The sequence below is a fragment of the Miscanthus floridulus genome, chromosome 8, assembly GCF_019320115.1.
Source record: "Miscanthus floridulus cultivar M001 chromosome 8, ASM1932011v1, whole genome shotgun sequence".
Classification (NCBI taxonomy): Eukaryota; Viridiplantae; Streptophyta; class Magnoliopsida; order Poales; family Poaceae; genus Miscanthus; species Miscanthus floridulus.
Genome location: NC_089587.1, coordinates 185,190,583 through 185,217,035, shown reverse-complemented (window position 1 = coordinate 185,217,035; position 26,453 = coordinate 185,190,583). Strand labels below are relative to the sequence as shown.

General features: G+C 48.1%; 1 protein-coding gene across 5 annotated transcripts; it reads right to left on the bottom strand.

Moving 5' to 3' along the window:
- Positions 1–8,674: 8,674 nt before the first annotated feature.
- LOC136474273 (uncharacterized) lies at positions 8,675–16,661 on the bottom strand. Of its 5 annotated transcripts, none has more exons than XM_066471861.1 (6): positions 16,414–16,661; positions 14,434–14,702; positions 12,789–14,303; positions 11,628–12,392; positions 11,290–11,500; positions 8,675–9,296 (listed from the first exon to the last, which is right to left on the bottom strand). In XM_066471861.1, the coding sequence occupies exons 3-6, from the start codon at positions 14,154–14,156 to the stop codon at positions 8,971–8,973; spliced, it is 2,670 nt and encodes an 889-aa protein (XP_066327958.1). In that variant the 5' UTR covers positions 14,157–14,303; positions 14,434–14,702; positions 16,414–16,661; the 3' UTR covers positions 8,675–8,970. The 5 variants fall into 5 exon arrangements, with proteins under 5 accessions (XP_066327958.1, XP_066327960.1, XP_066327957.1 ...); XM_066471863.1 differs by having other exon boundaries at positions 14,575–14,702; XM_066471860.1 differs by having other exon boundaries at positions 12,789–14,702.
- Between the last annotated feature and the right edge of the window lie 9,792 nt (positions 16,662–26,453).

Sequence of the window (26,453 nt, the reverse complement as noted above, 5' to 3'; positions counted from 1 at the left end):
CTTTTTCCCTTTGCTTTCCTGCTTTTTTTATTTTGAGTCACCTATTTTGTAGGGACTTGAAGCTTACAAGTTTTGGCCACACCTTCTGAAGGGGCTAGAGGGCATGGCTCGGTAGGCCACCTAGAAGGAGGCGACAGATGCCAAGAAGAAGAAGAAAGTCGAGGAAGCTCGGCGGAAGTATGAGAAGGAGAAGGAGATCGCCCAGCGCGTGAAGGCTAGGAAAAATAGGAGCGACGTCGAGTTAGAGCTCGAGTCGGAGGACCCCATAGAGGTGGATGACATGATCTTCTCCGAGGAGGAGGAAAGCCAGGAGGTCGTTGTGACCTCGGTGGAGTGTCGTGATCCTACGGTCGTGTTCGCTGGTGGTGAGCAGGAGGTGGAGAGGTGCGGTGATGTTTCCCTACCGAGGAAGCGTGCTACGAGCACGGACGCCGCCTGCGAATGGGAGGCGAAGCGGACACGATCACCGTGCCCTTCGGTGGCGTCGCTGGTCTCGTCCCCACCTACCACAGGCGCGGTCGAGCAAGCCAGGCGGTCAGAGGAGCAGGCTTGTACCCGCGTGTTGCCAGGGCCGATGCCAGAGTGTGACTCATAGAGGGAGGATGCCCCACCTGCCGCTCCGGTCGGCGTGCCCCGAGCCAAAGGTCCTGGTGACTCACGGGTCAGGCAGGAGCCAGTTGGGTCGACTCTGCCCTCGACTAAAGTGAGGGGGCGCGGGTCATAGCCTGGGAGTGGTCCTCGCCCTGCGGGCCCATCGATGTCGGGTCTTGGTTTCAGAGTCGTACTGCTTACATCTCGTTATGTCTTTCTTTGTTTCTTTTCGATCTTGCTATTGAGTCTTTTTTGGAGTATGACTATCCTATACTTTTTGATAGTGGTCAGACGCTGACGGGGTTGAGCATCGCCCCAACTCCCGTGTAGGAGGTTTGGAGGCCCACCTTGCAGCGTGTCGCGGCGAGCAGCGGGGAGAGCAGGGTGGTGGTGGCGAGTCCTTCCCTTCCGGGGGTGGTGCTCCCTAGGTCAGTTGCTAGCATGGCGGTAGCAGCGGCGACGGTGTTGGTGGCGATCCTGGTGGTGACGGTGGAAGCTGCGTCGGAGGTGTCCCTCGTGACCCCTCCTCCTCCAGCTACAACGGAAGAGGAGAGGGAGACCGGGCTTCCTACCTCACCAGGCAGAGGGCTACACGGCTCACCTTCCCAGTCAGCGCTGGCGGTGCCAGGGGGAAATGCGGGTGGGATGGAACCGGCGCCTACCGATGACCCGTGAAGATGAGGTGGTGGAGACCCTCCAGCGACAAAGCGGATGACGTGGTGGAGCTACCAGCGCCGTCGCGGGAGCTGGCGGTGGTTCGGTCAGAGGCTAGACCCTCCAATGGACTAGAGGAGACTGACCTGGTGTGGCCCTATCCTGAGGACCCGATGAAGGTCTGGTTCATCCTTCAGGATTCGCAGGAGTGCCAACTCTGGGACATCCTCGGGGGGAGAGGACTCACCATGGAGTCCGATCTTGCCAAGCTGTCGATGAAGCTTGAGGATGCCTAGGAGCAGGTTAAGTCCGTCCAACGGTTGGTCCAGGTCGACCTGCACCACGCCATGGATGTGAGTGTTCCGTGCTTGTCCTTGAGCCCTTAGTCTCTCGTTGGTTGCCTTAGCATGCTTGCTTCTTGTTTTTGCAGGGTCTATAGGAGATGTCGTGCCATAAATCCCATTTCCTCTAGATGGAGCACATCCGGATGGCCGAGCTTGAGCGTCAGCTGGAGTCTGCCCGTCATAAGTCCTAGGACCAGGCAGCGGAGGCGACCAAGGCACGGATGGTGGCGCGGGTGACCGACACCGAGCGGGGGTTTGAGGCAGTGAAGGCCTACCAGGCGGAGACCGAGGAGGAGCTAAGGAAGTCCCTGGTGGACACTGAGGTGGCGCTCCAAAAATCCCTAGAGACCCTTGAGTCAGAGCAGAATGCCCTAGAGTCAGAGCAGAATGCCCTAGAGTCAGAGCGAAAGGCCTGGTCAGAGGTAGGCCAGGAAGTGCTCATGCTTCGTGGCCGAGTGATGGGGACGGAGGAGGCGAATGTCCGGCTGCATGAGCAGGTGACCCGGCACGCAGAGGGACTCTCTGTCCTCGAGAACACCCACCTCGGTAAGTACCTTTTCTGCTTTCGACGTGTTGGTTTCTTCCTTTAGCTTGATTCTAAGCTTGTCGTCCTTTTTCTAAAGCTAGGTGGAAAGGTGGAATCGTTGGAGCAGGACCTGGAGACGGCCAAGGCGACTTTTGGCCGGAATACGAAGGCGCTGGCCAAGTCCCTTGAAGAGCGACGTGCTCTCGAGCGGGAACTTGAACAGATCCACAATGTTGCCCAGCTTGTCATCTCGGAGGTCTTCGGGTCGGCGCCAAGTACTAGCGCGCCCGACATCCGGCTGGCGGAGGTTCCAGATGAGGTCCGGGCCCTCGTCACCCATGGGCTGTTCTATGGAGCGTCAGGGGTGTTGACTTCGATGGCGACGTACCACTCGGACCTAGACTTCATCACCATGTACAGTGGGTATGCCGACGGCTGTAGAACGACAGACATCTAGTCGCTCAGGGAGGGCTTGCTGCCACACGCGAGGTTGTTGGCCGAGCAAGTCTCCACGTAGTGGGTGACGGATGCTCGCCGTGAGGACATGGCCGGAAGCGCGCATCAGGGGGACATCGCCCAACCTGCAGACAGAGTGGAGCCCAGGTCAGAGATGAACATCGTCTCGCTTCCGATGGAGCCGAATGTCGTCCTGCCTGAGAGCGAGCAGCCCATGCCCTTGCCGGTCGTACCGACAGCCCATGTCGCTGGGGAGCCACAGTAGGATTTCTATAGTAGAAGTAGTGTAGCAGATGTAAAAAGTTAAGTTCATGGGGGAGCCCCCGTGCAAACGTTTTTGTGTACTTAATGAATACAATCAGTTTCGTTTTTTGTGATGGAAATACTCCATTCGGGGAAGCTTGTCCCATTTGTTCCTTAGTTTTACCTTAGCATAATTTTTGCTTTTTATTCTTTCTTTTTCGTACTTGCCTGTTCGTCCCGTAGGCTGTAACCTTAGGAGCCTAGGCATGGCCCACGAGGCTTAGCTGCTCGTAACCGTAGGTAGAGGCAGGGTGCGATTGGTCAGAATATTTAAAGCAGAGCTACGTAAGGTAATTTAAAGGAATGAACTACCCTTTTGTTCGGGTTGGAAGGAGTTTTACCATATGATAGTAAACGAAAAGAGAGGTGGTAGTGCACCCCCGTGGAGCCCCCGAGCGACCCAGGCCAAAAGTGTTCGGGTCGGGCGCTTTTACAGGAGCAGGACTGAGTTTTAGGGGAAGAAATGACATAGCTATTCCAAGAGTTAGTGAGAATGTTGTCGTTGTCGTCCTTCAGTCGGTAGGTGTCCAGTCGGATCACCTCAACCTTCAGTCGTCTGTATCCTTCCCGCTACACCTCCTTTCTTGGCCGCTGCTTCTTCGCCTTTTTCTTCCTTCGGCCTGTCGCATGAGGCACTTGAGGAGCTCGCAGTCCTTGTAGAGGTGTTTGATGGGGTAGGCGTGGTTGGTGCATGGGCTCTCCATGAGCTCATTGAAGTGGTCTAGAAGGCCCTGCTGGGGCTGCTTGCCCATGCGATCAGCCATGGCGGCCAACGTAGAGTTGGTCGGTCGACGGTGATCTTTTCTGTTCTTTTTGCCCCTTTGCGTGGAGGGGCCCTCATCCTGATCCTCGTGCTTGGCCTTGCCTTTGCCTCAGCCTCTGTTGAAGCGTTGCGGGAGCGGTGCTCTCTGGATGTGTTAGGCAAAGGCCCGTGGTTCCAGGCCATCCGGGCTAGGACTTCGGTCGTCCGGCCGGCGACCATGACTGGGGTGTGTTTCGCCACTCCTCGCGATGGTCCAGCCAAGGTCTGTGTCGCCTGCCATTACTGCCACTCGATGGATGCCATCATCCTACCGAGACTGACGCCGGTCGCTGATGATGCTACGAGTGTCTTGGTTCGGCCCGAGCTGCTCGCATACAGGCGGTCGGTGTGGAGCGGGCGCCAGGTCAGACCGGGACACAGATGCGGCCTCCTATGCCACGCTTGGCGGCTATAGCGATGAGCGGGTGGAGTGATTCGTTTGGTGCGTCCCCACTTCCCTAGTGGGGAGAGAGGCCACGAGTTAGTTTCGTGATACGGAGCCCTCCGCCTATTGAATGGCGGTGGTTTCCACCAGTGCCCGGAGGTTCTGGTGGATCGCCTGTTCCTAAGGGTCATTCGGCTCAGGACGGCCACACAGAAGCATTGCCGCAGCGGCGATGTTCTGGTCAGCCCGAGCAAACTATGGGAGATCGTTCCCCCCGTCCATGATGTTGCGCTAGGTCTAGCGGGCGTGACCCCGGGTGTCGCTCGCCAGTTTATGCGCACGGGGCACAGTGCGATGCGCCGAGCGTGCCGGCTCAGGTGGCGGTTGGTTCTGTCACCATTGTCGTGGCTCCTCGTCGTGCTCCCATGTGAGCGCGAGGGTCCCTGCATGAGGGTCCGGAGGGGTGTGAGTCTGCAAGGACTCCGCTACCACCGGCAGTTGTCCCAGAGCGTCTGCCATAGCGTACTCCTAGAACGAATGGTGGCTAGGTGTCACGTCGCCGATGTTGGAGCCGTCACTCTCAACATCGTCATCCATGAGGTCGAGGAAATAGGTGGGAGCATAGCTCGTCATCCCCATGAATTCAGATGTGAGAGGGGGTGGCGCCGGTGTCCTTCGAAGCCCCCGGGCGTACGCATCCGTGGGGAATGCGAGGCCGTAGGGGAATCGGTCGCATGGCGGTTGCGGCAGGGACAACGGGGTCCCTCTGGATAATCAGCAGAAGATAGTGAATAGTAAGTAAATAACAGTATGTATATTACTCACAGTGGGGTTTGAGCAGAGAGTTTGCTTGGAATGAAGCGCAGGTGCCTCGTCGTTGAAGTCATCGTGCGTCCCAGAGCCGAGGGAGGGCGCCCCTCTGACGGGCGCCGGAACGAGTGCCTCCTTGCGGAGGTGTAGTTCATCGAGCCGGTCAGCGATGAAGTCCAGGCTTTCGAAGAGGAAGGCCTAGGACGGCTCGAAGATGGGTGGGACCCGCATCCCAACAGGTGGGAGTGCGGAAAACTCCAGTGAGCCAAAGCAAGTCGTATCGCTTGAGCCTGCCATGGCGAAGGTGGCGGAAAAATGGGCCATCCGATGACCAAAAAGTGTTGAACGTACAGCGTCTTTCCTACGGACAGCGCCAACTGTCGGTGCAGAAAGTGACCAACACGTAAATATTTGTAGTTTTGCCGTACGTTGTGATCGGAGGTGGCCTAGCACTCAATGACATAGGGTTTATACTAGTTCAGGCAACGTGCCCTACGTCCAATTTGAGTCGGTCGGTGACTTTATTCCTGAGCCCAGGTGCTCGAAGTTTGTAGTGGGGTTACAAATGAGAAGGAGAAAGATGAGGGGTACAAGAGGTTCGGTTGGACTCTGGTCAGAGGGGCCGAGAGTGACGGGAGCTCCGCTATGTGCTATGTGTTTGAGCGTGTGCTCAAGGTTTGAACCTGGTGGTTCTATTGTTGTGTACTAGTGAACTTGATTGATCTGAATTAGCTTAGTTGTTGGAAGAGAGCGCATCTCCTTTTATAGATGAAGGGGATGGCCTTACAGGTAAGAGGGAGAGAGTACGTTTGCTGCTTAGTCTTGCTGCCCACGCTGGCGGGTACAAGATGATGGTAGACACCCACAATACTGTTGAATGTCAAATGCACGTGGGAGGTTGCGTCGTCTTCTTCAGGTATGGCAAATGTCGGTACTTGCTATACTGTTGATGCCGAGAGGCATGCAGGGGATTTTACCTTGTTCGCTTGGCACGGTAAATGTCAGCACCCACAATACTGTCGATGCCTCAGAGGCACGTTGGGGGAGCCTTATCGTATTTGTCTAGTATGGGAGTTGATGGCGCCCACAACAGTGTAGGGGAAAATATCGGCGCCTATAACACTACTTGCGTTCTGTCATGCCAGGGAGGTCACAAGGTACTGTCCTGCAGGTGTACATGGTACGATCCTTGGTATTGCAGTTGACTTGAGTGCGCTGTCTTACTTTCTCCGTCCGTTTCCTGGTCCCTACTGAGCAGGCGTCCCCGGTTGGTTAGTCCTAGTCGGCTCTGATTGCGCCAGTTGGAGAGGAGTTGTAAGCAGGGGTTCGGCGCATCCCCGGTCGGAGAAGCAGGTCGGAGTCGGAAGTGGTGTTTGGCCAGGCCTTCCGGTCGGAGAGACGGGCTGGAGACCGAAGCGAGCTCTCCGGTCGGAGAGGTGGGCCGGAGTCGGAAGCGGGCGTCGTTCCTCCTCGGCCAGGCCTTCTGGTTGGAGATTGGATCGTCCTTCTGACCTGTCGTCTAGGTATTTGGGTCGGCTCATGAGTTGCGCGTTGCTCGCAACGTTGTCTGTTGGGCTGAGTCTTTATTGGGAAGCCGGTCTATAAGAAACCCCGGGTTTATGAACCCGACACATTTTGACCAAGAACGTACCCTTTATCTAGCCTTTTGAACCCTACTAAACTATTCATTGGCTGCTATCTGGTGTAAAATATATACATGGTCGGATCTCAATTTTCTTCACTTTATTTCTTGGTTGCTATCTGGTGCAAAGGAATTGACAGCTATTGGTTGAATAAAAGGGGAAAATGGAGTAGCTGGAGTACGGTTGGTGTAAAGGAATTGACAGCTATGATAAGTCGAGTAGCCGGTTTGCTAAAAAAAAAGTCTATAAGTAGCCTGCGCATCGCTTTCTGATATACTGAGCCGAGCGCCCGTTAGACTCATCAAAGCCGGCACGGCAAGGCAATTGATGACGATGAACAGACCGAGCAACAGAATTCAGGGACCTCCACGACCCTTTGCGGTGCGATGGCTCTGACAGCGATCTGCAAACAGTGAGAAATGATTGTAAGTAGAAAGTAGTGATGATCTGGAAAAAAAAACGCATGCAGTAATTGGGCTAGATACAGAGGAGCTAGCTACAAAGATACTGGACTACGACTTTGCCGTCGGAAAAGTTTCTACACGCGTTTGGAGGAACTCGAGAAACGCTGGCCCGGGAGATCAACACGTGTACGTTACGTTCGTGATGCCATGGCAAAGGAAAGTTGCCAGGTCGCCTAGCTAGCCTCCTGATTAAGCAACGGATCTGATCGGTCGTGAACATGTGAGCTCATTCATCGTCAGCACCTAACGTTTGGCCGTTCGGCTGGTATTAAAGTCGGCTGATAAACCGGCTGAAGCTGATTTACTGTAAGAGAAAAATACTGTAGACTCTAGCTGATAAGTTCCTGTAGGCATAATAAATTAATAACGAGTGTTTTCGCCCCTGCCGCTCGCTGCTGCCCTAGTTGGTTCCTGGCACCGGCAGTGATGATGCATGATACAGTGTCCAGGCCGTCCCCGGTGTTTTATTGCGTCGATCGACGGCCACCAAACCCAATCGCCATCGGCTGCCTGCTGCGATGCGAGTGGCGTATGGAAACATACATACATACATAACCAAAGAATACAGCACAGATTCTTCCACGCGCGGGTCCGCATCATCCATCACCTCTCGAAAGCTACCTTGAATTCCTGGGGTTAGTTGAGGTCTGGGGACGGGAGGAGACCCTGCTCGTGCTCGGGCGCACAGCTGAGCTCAGGCAACTACCTCCTCCCTTACCAACCCACTGAGCTGCTCGCTGCACGTTGCAGCGGTGGAGTGGAGCACTGGAGTGGCTCGGACTCGGGTAGTGGTGGCGATGCATTGCGGCGCGCGGCCATTAATGGAGGCGCTGGGCCACTCCCAGGGATGGCGTATGACCACCGGCCGGCGCGCCAGCAGATCAACGTGCGCGTGCTGGAGCGCTTTGTGAGCTCGGTTACCTTGGACGACGACGACGACGTATCACGTACGTACGCCTTGTCGCCATCCGCTCCTGTCGTGGACTCGTGATCGTGACAGACATTGGCAGCCGAGAACTGGCCTCCGCCCGTGGCCGTGGCCGTGGCCGTGCCCGGCGGCCGGCGCCGGCAGCATCAATGAATTGTACCCGACCGGGAGCCATTATTGGCAGCCCGAGCCGCTGCTGCTTCTTTGACATGCGACACAGGTTACTGTTTAAACAGTACGAGCAGCAACGGCCAAGGCCCAACCAAGGAACGGGTATTTCTGCAAAGGCCACGGCGACGAGAAACGGATATTTCTGCAACTGCGACGAGGAAAGGATATTTCTGCAAAGTCCACGGCCAAGGCCCAAGGGCCAACCAAGCCACCAAACCGCCAGGGCCAACCAAACCACCAAACCGCGGAAAGGATATTTCTGCAACGGCCCGTTCCGGCCCATAAATAAGCTCTTTTTGTTTCACGAACTGACCTATAAACAAAGCTTTTTTTTTTCCTTTTTGAGGGGTCGATAAACAATGTTTTGTCTGCAAGACGCGACGTGCATCCAGTCTAGGACCCGGATCCGAAGTGGACAAGTAACTTGGCTCTGGGACGACGGTCGACGGATAAGGACGGCACGGCATGGCAATTGGCAAAAGGAGACGGGTTTCACGACGTCTCCGGATTCCTGCTTCCCTGGGGTAAGGGCTGTTTGTTCAGAGTTTGTACAGAACGTGAGTTTCTGGAATGAACTTCTCATGTGAAGCACTGGCAGTCTGGTACTGATCAGGCAATGACTTGTGAGAAACAAAGCACTGAACCAACGTGTGCCCCCACTAAACAAAGGTTCAAAAGCACAGTTGACTTCTCAGTACAGCTGAACTCACATAAGGCAGACACTAGCTCAGAATGCATGTTTTGAGTTTTAACCTAGAGATGTCAATCTGGTGAACAGCGCACAAAGCGAACAACTTTGCCCTCTGGTCAAGGTCCTGGAGGAGACATTACTGATGGCTTCTAAGTCAGCTGAAGTCAGGTTGCATGGACGATGTATGTGCTCATAAGAGCAATCATAGCTGCAGCTGCCTTGCAGCAGCACCACGGGAACGTGGCATCTGATTTACAAAGGCTTGGAGATCCGGCGGAAGCGGAAGTGCATGGTATGGAATTCCAGTGCCCATGACACCACTTGGAGCATACGTTATGTTAGCGGCGGATCCGCCCAAAGTGTTAGTTACAGCCTGTGGGATGGTCATAAAAGGCTGTCTAAGGAAGTTGTTTGTGGATGGTTGCGTAGCAGGTTGTGGTGACTGGTACATGGTTGCTGATGCAGGAAACCGCAAACCATGCTGCCATGATTGTTGATTTGCCTCTGTCGTAGTTCTCCTGGGAGCACCTGATACAAAGTGAGAACACATCAATAGGTATTAACTTCTTTTTATATATATAACACAGGTATGAACAAAATTGATCTGTTATTCAAACCAACCAAAAATGACTGATGAGAACACAGCACTTCCAGACTAGGACAAGGTACATGATATTATCATAAGATGCAAGTGAATCAGTGAAAAGAAGATGCGATTTGACGATGTTTTTGCTATGCAAGGAGTCTAATTCATTATCAAAACTATTTCAATCAAGAGTCAAAACATTATGCAATACTAACTCCAAAGAAAAGTTTCTAACTACATAAAAAATAGTCTATACAAAAAACAACCAGAATGCCAACTACACCCTTTGGCTTGATGTGGGATTCCAGTGTTGACTTTGCTAGTGCCACAAGGAGTGACTATAAAGTGAGACTTCTTTGCTGCATCAAGATGAAATGTCAAACAGTTTCTGGAAGAATCACGTATGTCAAAAGGAAAAGGTGCAAAATTTTCCCACCTATTCTTTTGATTTGATAAAAAAATAGTTGTATGGAGGGTCGTAAGAGCGTATAGAGAGGCTAGAGTAGTTAGGCAACAAATTCAAGCAATTGGAGATGTTGAAGATTGGCTCTGTATTTAGGTAAACTAAGTTCCATTCCTCCAATAAGCCAGCTAAGCACAAGACATGTGGTTTATAGAAAATTTTATATGCCACTGAATAAATTCAGATATTTTATCTTCAGCTTCGCCCAAGTGTCATACTGTAGAACAAAAATTTAATTGGCACAAATTGTGGATTTCCTCTAGTTCATAAGCAAGAACAGTTTTTTTTTCGCGATCTATGCAGGAGAGCTGCATGTCATTTCATTGGGCGAACCCAGTGCAGAGAGCTCCCGCTCTGTGCGGGGTCTGGGGAAGGGTGTCAGTGGCCAGCCTTACCCTCGCCTGTGCAATGCGAGGAGACCGCGACTCGAACCCGGGACCTTCCGGTCACAGGCGGTAAGACTCTACCGCTTGCACCAGGCCCTTCCTGCATGTCATTTCATTATGAAGAATAAAAGATACAAAAGGGAGGGAAGTAAGAAACCCCCTCCCAGGCACCCCCACGAGGTTTAGTCAATACGACATTCTAGAAAATAAACTAGGGAAACATGACCAGCAGCCTCAAACAACCAAGGACCTAGGGATCCAGAACCAACGACCTAGCAAGGAACTCATGTAAGGGCGAGGTTCCTGCCATACACCCTAGATTACACAGATTGAAGCAGCACCTGTATGCTAGGCCTAGCACCTTCAAAAACACAAGCATTTTGGTGCTTCCATAATTCCCAAGCAACTAAGATGATCAGACTATTGAGGTCTTGTGAGAATCCCTTGCAACGCCTTTGATGGTGCCGCAGCACCAACCAGAGAAGCGAATATTGGATCCTTGAAGAAAAGTTTCAAATCCTTAATAAGTTAATATGCATAAGCTCAAGTTACAGAGTAACAGTTCTTCAAAGGCTTACTACTTGTTTTAGTTTTTCCGTAAAACATTTCCTAGAAATCTTCTGGAGATATTTTAGGCTAATCTTGTGTTGTGAATACATGTGTTACTCTGCAAAAAGGTGTTTGATTCTCCAACTCCACCAAAACATGTTAGCAATGCCCAGCTTTGATTATTCCACCAAAATGCAGGGTTACCACCAAACCAATTGTATACCCTAGCAACATGTACGCTTCCTCTACTTTGCAAGGATTCATCATTATTGACTATCAATAGATCTTAGTGAACAATACACTTGATCTTATCCCTCAATAAAATCAGGTGACTACAAGACTTGTAGTTAATAAAAAGATGGGGCTGATTAATCATAATTATATATGTTATTTGGGTGGATGGGGCAAACGACAAGCTTATGCCAATCTCTGAAGGATGGCACTTTGACAGCAGATTAAAGCCACAATTCATGTAAAATAGTAGTGTGCAAGATATTTTTATTACATTAAAGAGCTATGATCGCAAGTAATGTGTACCTCTCTGACTGCCCGAAGCAACTCCAGCAGAGGCCTTGTGTAGAACCTGGAATGTCTCCCCTAACATCTGTTGCTTAGATATTTTGTCCTCGAGGATCGCAATATCCTTCTTTTTCTGCAGTGTTTCCATCTCTAAATTATGGAACTTCTCGTCAAACTTCCTTTTGCATTCAGCCAGCTCCTTTTCACACTCCAAGATAATTTTTTGCCTCTGACAAAATCCAAGTAGAGATGTTGATTAGATAATAGCACCACAAGGCTTCCAATGTCACCGTGCCATTTAGAATTTGAAGAGCATAGGGAAATCAGACAACAGTAGAGGGGTTTAAGAAAGTAACCTTAGATATATGTTTCTTGGTCATCAGATCATGCATCAGAAGCAGCCGACTCATTTCAATTGCTAATGGATCTGATTGAGTACCACTTTCAAGCATATATTGTCCAGAAGTGGAGCCTGTTGTTGTCTGGTTGTTTGACTGCTGCTGAACATTTGATGATCTAGGGCTGTCTAACCAAGCTTGTGCTGGAAAACTATTCCTGCCAACTGGTTGATCCTGATGAGCAACAGTATGACAAGTCTGGGGACCATATTGTTGTCTTACATGTGGAGTTAATAAGGATGAATTAGAGGCATTTTGCTGCTCGGTAACTTGGACAGGTGGAGAGGTGGCAATTTGCTGCTCGGTAACTCGAACAGGTGGAGAGGTGTGATTACTAGACATAAGCAATTGTCTACACCCATTGGTAACTGGATCTGACTGGAGTCCATTTTCAGGCATATGCTCAACCATGGAGCTTGTCTGGTTGGCTGATTGCTGCTGAATATTTAATGTCCCATGGTTGTCTAATCCAGTGCTTATTGAACAAGTATTCACACCAGATTCTTGACACGGATGAGCAAAATTTTGACAAGTTAGATCATAAAGTTGCAGTTGTGTTGACGGTTGGACTAATGTTGCTGAAGTTGCAGTGATGTTATGCTGTTCAGTGACTTGGCCAAAGGAAGATATTGCACCATTAGATACTTCCTTATTAGCTGCAACATCAGCCTGTTCCATTTGATTCACATTAGCTGAAGGCAGCCTTTCAGCTTGAGGTTCCTCCTGTAAAGAAATTATGTCAAAGGATGTTAGATTATGATCTTCCATTGGTATTAAGCTGGAATAAGTTCAGTTCCAAGAATGACTGTCACAGTCAGATCCTACTGATAATTTGTGCCTTCACTGAAATAACATTTGAAAACCAAAAAAAACATGATAACATTGAGATCTTGTCTGATGGTTCAGCTTCAATTCATCAGAATGATTTGTCACCTGCAAATCACGCTATGATCGAAACATGACTTCTCAATCAAGCTATATAACGAAAACAGTGTTTTTGCGCAAAAGAAAAGGTAAAGTTCTTGCCACCCATTGTCCATGTTAATGATAATTTCTTCCAGACCACAATAAATTTAATTATTATACAGTAATGAAAAAAAATGAGTATGAGCTAAATACCTCATCGTGCAATGCTGTTTCATGAATATTAGAGTCAGACTCATGTGGCAAATTTCTCTGGGACCCAGAACAAGAGCCTTCTAATGCATCGTCGTCAGGATTCATGCACCTTTGCTTCTTTCTAACTGGAGGCTCATTTCCTAAATCAGCTGCCACTGCCTTAGAAAGTACCAATGTTTTATCAGTGACAAACCGAGAACAGGATCTCTCCACATTTCCCCCCTCATTTTGTGGTGGTGAGGAGACAGCAACTTGCATCCCAACTTTTTCACTGAACTCAGTGGGTGCATTATTGGAATGTGAAGACATACTATCTACTAAGGCTTCAGTTGCATCAACAGATAACCCATCCTCTGCACCTCCATTTGTCTCTATTGGTGATTGTAAGTTTTCTATAATTGGCTCTGGCTGAAAAATATCACTGTCCTTATCTGTAACGGTTTCTTCAAGTTCTTTACTAGAAGCAATTGCTTCAATTTCAGTAGTTAGAGATTGCATGTCCAAAAATTTGAGCTCTTGTTCGCCTTCAGAATAAGCATGCACATGACACTCTGATTTCTCCATCTCGAATCCAGAACATGTCATGGAAGTTCCATCAAACGTTTTCTTAAGGTAGCCAGCTGTAGCCTCAAATATCCAGCGTTCTCTTATTCTCTTCTCTTTGTTCCTATCATTTATTTGTCTTCTCACAAATTTTATAAGCTGAGACCGCATATATTTACGGAAAACCTTAAGCAAAATGCTGAAAAATAGCTTTGGTAGCTTCATCCTGTGATAGCTTGTTGTTGGTATGACACGCTCATAGTGAACTCTATAAGAGCAAGCATGTTTTTTGAAGAATTTCCACTCCTCTTCCTTTATTAAAGTATTGAATTCCTTGCGGTCTTTACTCTGATGTAACAATTGGTTATCAAGCCTTTCTGAACAAACTTTCTCGATCTTTTTCAGAACTTGATGATAATCATGGTAACTAAAGCAGTTGCTCATCCGTTTCTCATGCCTTTCTTTTGACCTAATAGGGGAAGATGGAGAATAGCTCTGGCTGTGTTTCTCAGAATATATTTTATGACAAGTTGATTGAATCACATTAACAAGTTGACTCTTCATTGAAGTGTCTCCTTGATGGGAACCTCTTTCAGGTGAAGTTGATTGCCATGTACTGACCCTCCCCTTGGTGGATGAACACAACTTTTGAACACTTACAACCATACCCTTGTGGATAAGGTTTTCTAATCCAAATGGCTCATCCTTCCTAAACTCACCTTCTTCTAGTTCAGGGCTGTATGATGCTTTATCTTCTTCTTCTCTCCTGCCTATATCAAGTTTCTCACTTTCATGTGATTTCTTGCAGGTTTCATTGTTACCCATATAAATTCTCAGCCAAACTAGAAGGTAGCGGAATAGGGAAGCTATGCTGTTGCCATGAACAAGATTTCCCTGCCAGTTTGGTTCACTCTGTTTTGGTATGCACCTCACTTCAAAGTATAAAAACTGGTAAACTGGCCAATATTTCTCCTAGACAGAAAGAAATGCAAAGAGCACAGATGTCAATGGTAGGAAGGCACATTATAAACCACAACAACAACAACAACAACATAGCCTTTCAGTCCCAAGCAAGTTGGGGTAGGCTAGAGTTGAAACCCACCAAGAGCCCCAAGTCATGGTTCAGGCACTTCAATAGTTGATTTCCAAGTACTCCTATTCAAACATAGATCTCTAGGTATATCCCAAGCTTTCAAATCTCTTTTTATTGCCTCCCCCCATGTCAATTTCGGTCTTCCTCTACCTCTCATATTATTAGCTTGGCTTAGGACTCCACAATGCACTGGTGCCTCTGGAGGTCTCCTTTGGACATGGCCAAACCACCTCAACCGATGTAAAGAAGAAAAATATTGTGTGCTCTTTCACAATTCCCTGTCCGGGGAGAGTAAATTCAGTGATACAAATTAATAAAAACATAAAATTGGCATACCCTTCTAACAACGCCAAACAAAGGTGAATAACAAGAAGATGACAAAACACAGATACATTTCTGTACTTCAAACACCAAAAACATAACTATGGCACCTTAATCAACAATTGTAATACTATCAGAATTTTTAGCAGTAACTTTTCACCAGAACCTCCCTCTGCCCCTGAATAAAGTTGTCTTAAATCAAACTTGTTTAAGTTTGACTGAATTTATAGAAAAGAGCGCTAAGATTTATGGCACCAAATTAGTATCATTAGATACACCATAAACTATATTTTCATAATGTGATCATTTGGCGTCACAAATATTTATATTTCTTCTATATAAATTCGGTCAAACATAGAAAAGATTGACTTAAGACAACTCTGGAAATTGATTTATCAGGGACAGAGGGAGTATCTAGGAGTTCATGAAAAGAATATGAGATGCAGAAAATGAGATACTTGGAAACAGAAATGGGAAAAAATGCAGATCCGGTAGCAAGAATAAATGTATCTGGTTCTAAAGTATGCTCGTAGTGTGCTTAATTGCTTATTGCCATGGAGTTAACATTACATAACTAAGAATCATATATCCATGAAGTGTGGCATGAAATGGTTGATATCTACCATGTAATTTAGTTATTTTGTTAACATGAAGAGTGTGACAGCATGGATGAATGAAAGAGGATTTGATGCACAGGAAAGGCATGGATGCGCAAAAAACAACATTTGCAGCACAGGGACCACATAAGAAAACACAAAACCGAAGCCATTTTTAGACTATAAAATGAGCCCATTGACTGTAAGACCATTTTGAAACTTTGGAACATGAGGATGCCAAGTACTACATCAAAGTCTATACAGGGAATCTAAGCACCTGACAAGATCAAGCAAGTCATGTGAACTGGTGGTGTACAGGGTCAAAATTGTTGAATAGCATTTAATGTGAGAAGAAAGTGAACGCGATCAGCACCTTCATGCCCTCTAATGCAGTTGGGTCCTGATCAACAATGCACATAGCATCTATTACATGATAAATATTTTAAATAGGACTAGTGCCAAGGTGGAGGGGAGTTGAAAGAGATAGATTGAAGCAATGCATAAATCCAATCAAGAAGCAATGAAAATTTTGCATTGTGCTCTGTATGTAGAATTGTGTCAGTGGCATTAAGCAATTTCTTGTGTGAGAACTTTATTGGATTATCAGCCATGGTACAATCACTGATAAACCAAGGTCAGCCTTTGATAGTTCACTACTTAAAAGTAATCCGACAAAAATTGAAACTCCCACTAAAATTAAGGAGCTCGCGATCACAACAATTGAATTGAAAATTGAAAGCGCGGTCCAGTAAATTCTCCGGATTTCAAAAAACCAGTATCTTTTCATTTACACCCAGCTAACGGCTGAACCATACCAAATAAAACACACGCACCAAAACTCCCAGATGCCTACACGTACCACATAAAACTCATCCAAACGGCTTGCTAGGCAAAAACCCCGCCGCTAAAAACCATGGCTGCGGCACCGATGGTTCGAGATTTTAGTACCTCAAACGCTAGTCCCCCTAAGCCGCTCCTCCACTACTAGAACGAGAAGCAACTTACTTTATAACATATATAAAAAGAAATAACCGCATTCATGCAGGGAAAGATTAGAAGCTCGCCAGCTCACCTACAAGTGGAGCGTCGCCGCACCCGGGTGACACCGAATCGGCGTCGCCGCCGAAGAGGGAGCTCCCGTGCCGTGCGGCCAGAGAACCGGGATCGAACGAGGGTTTTGGACGGAGACGACGCGGAGCGAGCGGCGGCTGCTTTAGCGGGAGGAACAGCAGCAGGGGTGGTGAGTAGGGGAGGAGTACTGGGGGCGGCGGGTTCGGAACCGGAAACGCGAGAGATCCCAACCCAAACTCTCGATGGGCAGTTCGGGAACTTCACCTTGACGTGACCGATCACCCTACTGTATATATTTTAATTCATCACACGGCGGAGCGATTCCAGTGCCAGGGTCCGAAGCGCACTGCGCACGACACGACGCTCGCACTTCACTGGCCGCTGGGCCCATAGACCTTTTGGTCTTAATATAAATTTTTGCGATTGATTTAACTGCACAAGTGACAAGTCAGCTACCGGCGTGGACGCTTGTGTCGTGCACTGCCGCACAGTGAGACCGAAGGCTGTGGGCTCGGTTGGCTTCGTGGAGAAGGAAGCGAGGACAGCAGAACGGTGGCGCGAGGCAGGCAGGCCATGGTACGCGAGCGAGACGTCGGGCACTCGCAGGGCGCTGCTGCCCAGTCCGGGTCCGGCGAGGCCAAGCGCAGCGCGACCGTGCCGCGTGGCAGCTCGCGAGCGGGCGCAGGGCGAGCGTGGCCAAGAAACCCGGATGGCCCAGGTCTTCGTCAGCCTGTTTTCAGGGTGCAGGGCTGCTGCAGCAAGATTTTTCAGTATTTGGCCACTTTGATTGAAGTTTTGACACCCAAGAAATGTGCAAATCACAAGACGATTACCTCAGGGTAGTCCATAGTATATATATATATGTCCATGCAACCCGATGCACGACAGTCTGGCCCGACACGAGCACAGTACAGTCCGGTGAGTTGTGGGCCCGGGCCGGCACGGCCCGATGCATAGGGCCGCTCCCTAGGCACGACGAGCAGCACGGCACGCCCCAAAAAATGCCACAGGCCCGTTAAAGGCCCACTACCCCAATCATATATATATATATATATATATATATATATATATATATATATATATGGGAATTTTGTCGTAGGACATCAGACAAACGTGGTATTTGCTGGTAGACACCGCCAACTCAGAAATATGCCCAGTACCATTATAAAATCGCGTTTCTTTGCCATCAGACACCGCAGCAATTAAAATATTAATTTTCACAGTTTGGAAGTGAGAAAGGGCAGTGAAAAGACCATATTGCCCCCATGGTCATCTTCCTCCTCCAGACTCCACCCGATGAGAGGTCCGTCCATGTCCTTCGATCGCCGGCGCTGCATCTGACGGCTGTGCGTGCCTTCGCCGCCCTAGCAGCGTAGTCCGAGGCGGACCTCGCGCAGCTCGATTCGGCACAGCACGGCAGCGTGCCTGCCCGTTTGTGCGCGGGGAGGGCGCACGGGCGCTCGCGCTTGGCTCGGCCATGGCCGGGACCTCGCGATCGCCAGAGCTGGCGGCAGTGGCGAGAACGGCGGCGGAGCTGGCTCCTCCCGCGTGGCATCGGCTGGACTCCTGCGTGAGGCCGGGGCCGGAGGACAGGCACGGCGGGCGCGGGCGGCCCTGCTGCCTCGCCAGAGCCGGGCGGGCGCGGCCTCTCAGGAGCTGGGCGGCGACCTGGCTGGGCGCCAGAGCCTGCAGGTGCGCGGCCATGGCGGCCTCTCCAGCGGGGGAGTGGGACTGGTCAGCCGCCGCCGGTGCACTGGTGCCAGAAGGGCATACTTAGGGCGTTCCCTAGAGGAGTGGTCAGCCCAGGGGCGGAGCTCCCGGCGGTGTGGCCAACCCAAGGGCAGTGCTCCCGGCGGCGCGGCCATCCCAGGGGCAGTGCTCCCCGGCTGCGCGGCCATCCTATGGGCACGCTCCCCAGAGGCGCGGCCAGCCCAGGGGCGGCCCTCCCCGGCGGCGCAGCCATCGTAGGGGCACGCCCTCCCCGGAGGCGCGGCCAGCCCAGGGGCGGAGCTCCCCGCCCGCACGGGCAACCCAGGGGCGAGCTCCGCTGCGCCATATCGGCACCATATGAGCGAGAGGAAGAAGATGAGGGCAAACACGTCATTTTCCATAGCTTCTCTCTCCCGGAACCAGCAGAAATTATATTTTAATGGGGGCGGTGTGTTCTAGCAAATGAATCCAATTTCATAATGGTACTCGGCCAATATCGGAGTTGGCGGTGTGTAGCAGCCAATTTCCTGTTTCTTCAGTGTCCCACAGCAAAATTCCCCATATATATATATATATATATATATATATATATATATATATATATATATATATATATCCTCCATAACCCTAACTCCCTTCCATCCCAGACGTAGCCGCCGCAACCGCCCGTCCGACACTGCACACGCGCGAGCGCGACTCCGCCTCCACACACGCGGACGCGCCCGTCTCTTCCCCCGGTCACTTGCTTCTCTTCCTCCCGATGCATCTCTCTGGTTCGCCTCCAGCACGCCTCCTCCACTCCATCAGCCCGCCGTCCATGGAGATCCGGCATCGAGTGCCTCCGGCCATGCGGATCCGACGGCGAGCGCGTGGGAGCAAAGCGCGGCGCCAGCAGCTCCCTCCTGGCTCCTGCCTTGGCAAGCGTGTGGAGGTCACGCCTGGAGGCACCGCGCGGAGGCTCCCTCTCCGACTCCGTCGCTACGGCCGCGACCTCGGCTTCCTCCGACGGCGGCGCTCCCTCATGGGCCTCGGGCAGGCACGGCACGGTGGATTGGCCGTGCTTCTCGGGCCGGCCCGGCTCGAAAAATAGCCCGACAGGCCATGCTTGGGCCATTGGTAAGGCACGAAGCCCTGTTTGGCACGGCCCAGGAGGCACGACGTGCCGTGCCGACCCGACCCCCATCGGGTCGTGCCTGGCACGGGCCCTGCCGGGCCGGCCTGGCCCGGCCCGATGGCCATCTATAGTCTATAGTTCAATCTACTACTTTTGTATTGGCACAAAGATCGATAGCTTGGCAATAAGGGCATCCCCAACAGCTAGCTATTTAGCTAGGTATTCTGACGTGGACATGAAAAAAGTAAGAGAGAGTAGTCACTAACGACGAATAAATAGTTGATCTATTTCACATACTCTAAGAATCTGAGAGAGGAAAATATGGATCCAATAGTACATAGAAAAAAAGAATGTATAAAATAGTCTTTGCTTTTTGTCTCTCACCTCCATGTAACCTAACTACATAGCTAGCACTACTGTGGACGCCCCAAGAACATGGCTTGCCAACATAGCAGTGTTCACAAACCAAACTTCAAAAGCAAAGGTTAAAAAGGATCTTCAGAATTTTGTTGGGTTTTGAAACTTCAAAATAAATAAATTGTTTTTACCTAAATTAATGTACAAACATTGTGCTATGTTGGCCCTGTTCGCTGGGAGGAATCTATGAGAGGAATCAGTCGGCTACAGTAAATTTCAGCCGGCTACAATGCTTTTTAAGCACCAGCCGAACGAGGTCGTTGAAGTTCATGAATTATACTATACTTTTCATATTCGGGGAATTAGAAGTGTTTTAATAAAACTTGATTTAATTAACTCCCAAATAAGCTATCAAGCAATAATTGAAAGCTTCACATTCTTAGCACAAAACAAACTTTTCCTTTAACATGTATAAGAAACTTTAACAAAAGTTGTTTATTACTTAAATTAGAGTTGTTTAAACACTCTAGCAAAGTCATACACACAACATATGCGAGCAGGTTGTTAACAACACTCAAAACAAGACTTAAAGAGTTAAAGTCTATCATTCATGTGATCAAACAAATAAGAAATACACATGATGCTTAATCAACGATGATGATTATGCAAATGGCATGATTAACACCTAGGGTGTTACACCCCTCTATGCAAGGTTTCAATGCAAAAAAGAATCTTCTAAATTTGACCTTTTCATCAATCTTGTGATGGTCAGTAATGACTAAGCTAATAGGGTAACAACTCTCTACTTGTTGCTAAGATGAAAATATGTGGGCCAAATTCAACTTAAACTTATTATTGTGATCACTGTGATGTATTATATATGATGTTTGAGTATACGTGATGTGCACTTGATACCCGACATACGTTCGACAGGTGTGGGCACAGAACATGCACAGATGGCCCAATTGGTTGTCTCCTAGGTTGAACTGCCTAGGCGAGGTGACGTTCCCAGGCAGGCTAGGCCCATCTGAGTAGCTAGGCCCTGTCTACGAGGGCACTAGGATGAAAACGGTCGGAAAAATGTCTTAACCATTTTCGCTCCTATATTTTTTTGTCGAGAACAGGAAGGCCAGATGGGAAAACGAAACCGGTATTACGAGATATCGGGAACGGAATATTTCAAACGGGAACGTCTCGACTACGATCGGGAAGCGGTAACACAAAACGGAAACATCAATATATGTAGCCACTTAAAACAATGAGCTCGATGCAACAATAGCAACCATATGCAACAGCAAGCTAGCAGGCAAAAAAAATAGTTCACAATTCACAGTAAGCCAACAGGCAATAGTTCAAATTAAAAAAAATAGTGCATGTGAACAGCCAACAGGCAACAGTTCAATATATGAAGTCAAAACTCTATGCTACTAACAAAGGAAATGCAAACAAGCAGAGCCAGACAAGCTGAAAGAAAATAATGTTTGAAAGCATCTAGGCCCCTAGTTGGATTTTGGTGATTAATGTCAATACAAGATTACTATGACTAACATGTGTTTTGCAGAGGCAATTAAGTTAGGTCATGGTAATGGAGATCGATTGGGCAATCGAGGTTGTCATGCCCTTACGATGGAAATCATTTCGGTTTTCAAAGGATGGACGACAAGGTTAAGAATAACTAGTTCTAAGTGTCAATTGAAGTTGGAGAGACACTTAGAGTAGTTTAGGACTTTGTTTTTCCTTTGGCCGTACTATGAAGGGGGGTATGAACGGGTAGCTTGACCTAGTTGAGTCTAGTGAGTTAGGTGTGGTGCACACTTGTTAAAACTAGCTCTAGGTAGCTCCTATGAATGCCTAAGATCCTTTGGAGCAAACTTCATTCACATATGATTGAGAGTTGGAAGTGAATGGAGGGTCAAATACTGACCAGACGCTGGCTCCGGTGCGACCGGACGCTGGCCGCAGGGTCCGGTCAGTTCATTTGACCGAGGAGAACAAGTCTGGTGTGACCGGACGCTGGAAGGTCAATGTGACCGGACGCTGAGGGCCAGCGTCCGGTCGACTCCAGTAAGGGTGCAGACTTGAGAAAGTGTGACCGGACGCGTCTGGTTAGTGGTGACCGGACCCTGAGTATCCAGCGTCCGGTCGATTACAGTAAGCATCCAAGAGCGACCAGACACGTCCGGTCAGTACTGACCGGACCCTGACAGCGTCCGGTCATCACTTGAAAACTGTTGCGCGGGTTGAACTGACCGGAGCGTCCGGTCAAAACGATCGGAGCGTCCGGTCATCCCGCAAAAGCTCATAACGGTTCGTTTTTCAGGCTGCCTTATAAATAGAAGCTCCACTCATGTGTGGAGTCACTTTTGCTCATTCCAACAGCTGAGAAACACGTTTGTGAGTGCCAAGAAGAGCAAGGTCCTAGTGAGGTGTTTGTGATTTGAGAATCCAAGAGTGAAACCTCATTAGTGAATCAAGAGTAGACAAGTGTGCATCCATCTTCTCATTAGGCTTCGCGTGGTCAAGTGAGAGTTCGTGCTTGTTACTCTTGATGATCGCCATCACCTAGACGGCTTGGTGGTGATTGGGAGCTTGGTGATCACCCAGCGGAGCTTGTGGGTGACCCAACTCAAGTTGTGAGCGGCTTTGGGTGATTCGCCGCGACGGAGTGTCGAAGAATCAACCCGTAGAGAGCACTTGATCCTTGCACGGATCAAGGGAGAGCTACACCCTTGCGCGGGTGCTCCAACGAGGACTAGTGGAGAGTGGCGACTCTCCGATACCTCGGCAAAACATCGCCGTGTTCCTCTCTCCATTTACTTTGAGCATTTACTTTGAGTATTTACTTTGAGCAATTCAATACTTATCTTTATATTCGTAGAATTGCTATGCTAAAGTAAGTTTGGAACATAGGTTGCAAGTCTATTGTGCGTAAATTTGATAGAAACACTTCTCTAGGCACAAGGAGTTAATTGGGCTATCCATAGGATTTGATTATTGCAAGAAAATTTAGAATTAGCCCAATTCACCCCCCCTCTTAGGCATCTTGATCCTTTCAATTAGTATCAGAGCCTTGTGCTCACGTTTTTAAGCTTAACCGCTTAGAGCAAGATGTCTCACGGGGATGGACCTCCTCCTATCTTTGAGGGGGATGATTTTCCATATTGGAAAATTTGCATGGAGGCTTACCTAAAAGCTCTAGATGTTGGAATTCTTAGAGCTACCTCTCAAGGGTTCCCAACACCTAAGAATGCCGCACAACTCCAAGGTGATGAAGTAAACTATGAAAAATGGAATGCAAAGGCTCGCAACACTATCTTTAGAGGCATTTGCAAAGATGTGTTCAATCGTGTAAGGAACCACAAAGACACCCATGCACTATGGTCGGACATTTGTGCGCTCCAAGAGGGAACCAAGAGTGAGCATGAGGAACGCTATCATCTTGTAATTAAAAAGCTAAATTCTTTTGAGATGCTTCCCAAAGAAAGTGCTAATGAAATGTATTATCGTTTAAATGTTCTTGTAGAGGAAGTCAATGGGCTTGGACTTACTCAAATGTCACCATCCGACGTTGTGAGAAAGATCTTGAGTGTCCTCCCCATTGACAAATATGGGCACATTGTGACCGTGCTACATCAAGGTGATCTTTTCGCCGCTACACCGACACAAATCTTGGGAAAGATCAATGCTCATGAGATGTATATGCACATCACACCACAAGATGGCTCATCCTCTACAAAGAAGAAAGAGAAAGACTTAGCATTCAAAGCTAGCCAAGATAAGGGCAAGGCAAGACTTGAGTATGAAAGCTCAAGTGATGAAGATGATGAAGAAAGTCTTGCTCTCATGGTGAAGAAGACCGCCAAGATGCTAAAGAAGCTAAACAAGAGTGGCATCAAGTTTGATGGCAAGAAGAAGAAGTTCTTCACTAGCTCAAGAAGTTTGATGAGTATGTCAAGCTCAAGAGTGAAAATGAGAAGCTCATGAAAGATCTTGAAGAGATGAAAAGTCACAACACCATTGTGCTAGAAACTCTTGATCATGACAAAGAGTTGATCCTTGAGAATGAGAAGCTCAAAGAAGAAAACAAGAAACTCAAGGAAGAGAAGAACAATGATATTCTCAAGGAAGAGAACAAGAAGCTCAAGATAGAAAAAGAGCATCTCAAGGTGGGATTGAGCAAGTTTGCTAGAGGCAAGCATCTCCAAAGTGAGCTACTCATGAATACCGTCATGAAGATGGATAGAAGTGGCATTGGATATATGGCAAGTGTAGAGAAGAAGAAGGCTCAAGCTCAACACCATCAATCAAAACCAAAGCTAAAGCCAAAGAGATGTTTTGAGTGTGGACAAGAAGGCCACTTTGCTCATGAGTGTCAAACTCCACCACCACAACCCTTGCCCAAGCATGCTAGACCCTTTGCTTTCAATGCTCACTACATGCTTAGAAAAGATTCTAGTGGAAAGATGAAAGTCATGTTCTTAGGACCCCCCAACAAAAGTAGACCTAAGAAGATTTGGGTGGCTAAGTCACTTGTTGAGAAGGTGAAGGGCCCTCAACAAGTTTGGATCCCTAAAACTTGAATCTCTTATGTGTAGGTGAACTACAAGACCGGTGGAAGTCATTGGGTTATTGATAGTGGTTGCACTCAACATATGACCGGTGATCCTCGTATGTTCACCTCACTAGATGAAGAGGTAGATGGACAAGAGAAAATAATATTTGGAGATAATTCAAAGGGCAAGGTTAAAGGATTGGGCAAAGTGGCAATATCAAATGATCATTCTATCTCCAATGTACTCTATGTTGCATCATTGAGCTTCAACTTGCTATCCGTTGGGCAATTGTGTGATCTTGGCTTTCAATGCTTATTCACCGAAAAGGAGGTTGTTGTATCCAAGGTAGATGACAATCAAGTGATATTCAATGGATTTAGATACAACAACTTATATCTAGTTGACTTCACCTCCGAAGATGCAAACTTGAAGACTTGCCTATTCACCAAAACAACACTTGGGTGGCTATGGTATAGAAGACTTGCTCATGTTGGGATGAGCTCACTCAAGAAGCTTATGAAGAATGATTTGGTGAGTGGGTTGAAGGATGTGAAGTTTGAGAAGGACAAGCTTTGTAGTGCATGTCAAGCCGGCAAGCAAGTTGCAAACACACATCCAACCAAAGCTTTCATGTCAACCACAAGAGTGCTAGAACTCCTACACATGGATTTATTTGGACCAACAACATACAAGAGTTTGGGAGGAAATCTCTATTGTCTTGTGATTGTGGATGACTATTCAAGGTATACATGGGTGTTCTTCCTTCATGACAAATCCGAAGTTGCATCTTGTTTCAAGAAGTTTGCCAAGAGAGCTCAAAATGAATTTGAAGTGAAGCTCAAGAAGATAAGAAGTGACAATGGCAAAGAGTTTGACAACACAAACATAGAAGCTTATTGTGATGAAGTTGGAATCAAACATGAAGTCTCCGCAACCTATACTCCTTAACAAAATGGTGTTGTTGAGAGGAAGAATTGGACTTTGATCACTCTTGCAAGGACAATGCTAGATGAGTACAACACCCCCGAAGCTCTATGGGCAGAAGCAATCAACACCACATGTTATGCATCCAACCGTCTATTTCTTTAAAAGTTCCTTGTCAAGACATCGTATGAGTTGCTCAATGGGAAGAAGCCGGACATCTCCTTCTTTAGGGTGTTTGGTTGCAAGTGCTACATCTACAAGAAGCGGCAACACCTAGGGAAGTTTCAAAGACATTGTGATATAGGTTTTCTTGTTGGTTACTCATTGAAGTCCAAAGCATATAGAGTATTTAATCATGCCACCGGCTTGGTTGAAGAAACATATGATGTGGAATTTGATGAATCTAACGGCTCCCAAGGAGCACATGAGAATCTTGATGATGTAGGTGATGAACCATTGAGGGAGGCTATGAAGAATATTCTGGTGGAAGATATCAAGCCAAAAGATGATGAAGATGATGTACAAGTCATTAACCAACCCTCTTCATCAAATGTACCACAAGATGGTGAAAAAGATGGGAGAGTAGAAAATGAAGATACTCATTTCTCTCATGAGCAAATGGTGGTACAAGCACAAGATGTTGATGCTCCACAACCTCCCCCTCAAGTGGTTAATAGAAGAAATACACCTCTCCTACAAGATTGTCCACAAGATCTCATCATAGGGAGTCCATCAAAGGGTGTAATGACTCAATCTTAAAAACTTACATCATTTATTGCTCATCACTCTTTTGTCTCTTGTTATGAGCCTACCAAGGTAGAAGAAGCTCTTAAAGATCCGGATTGGATCAATGCCATGCATGAAGAGTTGAACAACTTCACTCGCAATGAAGTTTGGACTCTTGAAGAGCGACCAAAAGGTGCAAGAGTCATTGGAACGAAGTGGGTGTTCCGCAATAAACAAGATGATCAAGATGTTGTTGTGAGGAATAAGGCAAGACTAGTTACAAAGGGGTTCTCTCAAGTTGAAGGTTTGGATTTTGGAGAGACCTTTGCACCGGTTGCAAGATTAGAAGCCATCCGTATCCTTCTTGCATATGCATCACATCATGAAATGAAACTATATCAAATGGATGTGAAAAGTGCATTTTTAAATGGCTTTATTAATGAACTAGTCTATGTTGATCAACCTCCCGGGTTTGAAGACCCTAGATATCCTAATCATGTTTATAGGTTGTCCAAGGCACTATATGGGCTTAAGCAAGCCCCAAGAGCTTGGTATGAGCGCCTTCGAGACTTCCTCATTGAGAAGGGCTTCACCATTGGGAAGGTCGACACCACACTATTCACCAAGAAGCTTGATGGGCATATCTTCATTTGTCAA